Raw genomic sequence first — 2622 nt, 5'->3', positions numbered from 1 at the left:
CTCTGGAAAGCCTCGATAAAAGACGCCGACGTCTCCTCTGATGACGAGCGCTAGTGTCGTGGTAGCAACATGCCATGTGTTTACATCCATCGCTGCCATGTAATGACTTATGAGAACAAACGTATTCACGTGACTTTAATAACATTTATTACTTAATGGAAACACTGCAGTTGTGAAACTGTGTTTTTTCACATTAACAGAATATCAACAAAGTTTTGTGCACATTTACAATGGAAACGCTGCTACTGTCTCTAATGGACAACACTGCTCCGCTCGGCTCACTCCAGGTCACGTGACCAGTCAAATCACAGCCAGTGCAGTTAGAAAATCTTGTTTTAACATATCGCGAGATTATCACAAATGCAATTAATCGTTCAGCCCTGCATTAGACAACATAAAAACTGAATGCAAAGCAACAAAAGTCTTCAAATGACCTGTTTTTCATTCTATTCATACTACAGATTCCATTTTCCCACAATAGCTCAGTTATCACTACAACAATCTGACTGGTTGTACTTCAACTGTTTAACTGATAAGAACATAAATCACCACTTTCATTTTTAGCTTGTTGGAACATTTCTTATCAGCGGCAGTGTTTTTCAGGGACTTTTCCTGTCAGGTTATGTAACCGCCTGCTTCAGATGTTCAAGGTGAGCAGGCGTTCTGTCCCTGACTTATCGTAAAGTCAACCTGCAGACTTTCCGCTCGCTGCAGCCTTTTTGTGATCAGGCACAAGCAACGGGTTTAAAAGCTCACCTATCAGAATAAAACCGGAGGACTTTTTGAAATCTGAAGCATTTCTTACACAAATATTGTCTTATTAAAAAATAAAGCATCGTATGTGGGTGTGATTAAAGTTCATTGTCCTCCCTGACTTGTGTCCTTTGTCTCATATTGATCTGAAGACTCATGTTTGACACAATTATTGTCACAGATTCTTTTTATTGTGTGAACAACTTTATCATTTAGTTAAAATATAAATGAACAGTTTTTAGTCTAAGCTGTCTCAAACTAACAAATGTTAGATTATATTTAGTCTAAAAATGGAACAAAAGATTCAGTTTTTATTTTAAAAAGCAGTTTTTGCACCGTTAGCTTTAGTTAATTGACACCTTTTAGCATAAAACTCGTCTTTTAGCTTGGTGCTACTGTTGGTTTGCTTCAGTAAGCCTTTAAAATATTACATTTAAAGTTTAATCTCAGACAGCAGAACTTCTTTTTAAACATTGTTAGCTTAAGGATCAGACACTAGTAGCATAAAGCTAGCCTTTTAGCTAATGGTTTGTCAGGTATTGATGTTTGAACTGGAATTAGCATAAAGCTAGCCTTTTAGTTAATAGTTTGGTATTGATGTTTATTGAACTGAAACTTAGCATAAAGCTAGCCTTTTAGCTAATAGTTTGGTATTGATGTTTATTGAACTAGAACTTAGCATAAAGCTAGCCTTTTAGCTAATTGTTTGGTATTGATGCTGTTTGAACTGGAATTAGCTTAAAGCTAGCCTTTTAGCTAATTGTTTGGTATTGATGTTTACTGAACTGGAACTTAGCATAAAGCTAGCCTTTTAGCTAATAGTTTGGTATTGATGCTGTTTGAACGGAAACTTAGCTTAGTTTGACATGAAGCTAACCAGTTAGCTAAGTTTTTTGTTATAAATCTTAAAAACGTAGATTTTGATGACACTATAAAGTGTAGAACATGATTTGTTCAAAATAAATCTAGAATTTAATCTTTTTGTCTCAAGTTTGTCCGTCCCTATGTTTTCAGAAGACTCTGTCCTCTCATTCAGTTTCCTGAGATTTGTTTTTCTTTCCCAGCATCTGGATACAGTAGAAACAGTAATTTTTAATCAGTTTGTTTGTGTCTCAGGACGTGTTCGCACCAGGAGACAAAGCTCAGGCAGTGTGGGCGGAGCTAGCTCATCGGTGGTGGACAGCAGGGGACGAAGTCGAGCCAAAGTCGTCTCCCAATCTCAGCGTACGTGCTCACATTTTTATAACGAGATATATAACGTCTGAATTATTTGTGAAATCATTTTGACTCAAACAACTCTCTTTAAAATCACTTCCTGTTTTTTTAATATTGTTTTAAAATCACTTCCTTTCTCTTGAATCTTGTTTTAAAATCACTTCCTGTCTCTGGGATCTTGTTTTAAAAGCACTTCCTTTCTCTTGAATTTTGTTTTAAAATCACTTCCTTTCTCTTGAATCTTGTTTTAAAATCACTTCCTGTCTCTTGAATTTTGTTTTAAAATCTCTTCCTGTCTCTTGAATCTTGTTTTAAAATCACTTCCTGTCTCTTGAATCTTGTTTTAAATCCACTTCCTGTATCTTGAATCTTGTTTTAGAATCACGTCCTGTCTCTAGAATATTGTTTTAGAATCACTTCCTGTCTCTAGAATATTGTTTTAGAATCACTTCCTGTCTCTAGAATATTGTTTTAGAATCACTTCCTGTCTCTGGGATCTTGTTTTAGAATCACTTCCTGTCTCTGGGATCTTGTTTTAGAATCACTTCCTGTCTCTGGGATCTTGTTTTAAAATCACTTCCTGTCTCTGGGATCTTGTTTTAAAATCACTTCCTGTCTCTGGGATCTTGTTTTAAAATCACTTCCTGTCTCTGG

The 2622-nt window shown here is 35.8% G+C and overlaps 1 protein-coding gene across 1 annotated transcript in view; it reads left to right on the top strand.

Moving 5' to 3' along the window:
* The window catches only part of clasp1a (cytoplasmic linker associated protein 1a), a gene marked incomplete at its 3' end in the record, with an annotated part of 66179 nt that overhangs the window by 41395 nt on the left and 22162 nt on the right, over positions 1–2622 (top strand). The window contains 1 exon segment of the mRNA XM_014026072.1: positions 1870–1977. Within this exon segment, the coding sequence (XP_013881526.1) occupies positions 1870–1977 (108 nt within the window).

This window comes from Austrofundulus limnaeus, unplaced genomic scaffold (genome assembly GCF_001266775.1).
Source record: "Austrofundulus limnaeus strain Quisiro unplaced genomic scaffold, Austrofundulus_limnaeus-1.0 Scaffold523, whole genome shotgun sequence".
NCBI classification, from domain to species: Eukaryota; Metazoa; Chordata; class Actinopteri; order Cyprinodontiformes; family Rivulidae; genus Austrofundulus; species Austrofundulus limnaeus.
Note: the sequence above shows the minus strand (reverse complement) of the source record. Positions and strands in the feature narration are given on the sequence as shown.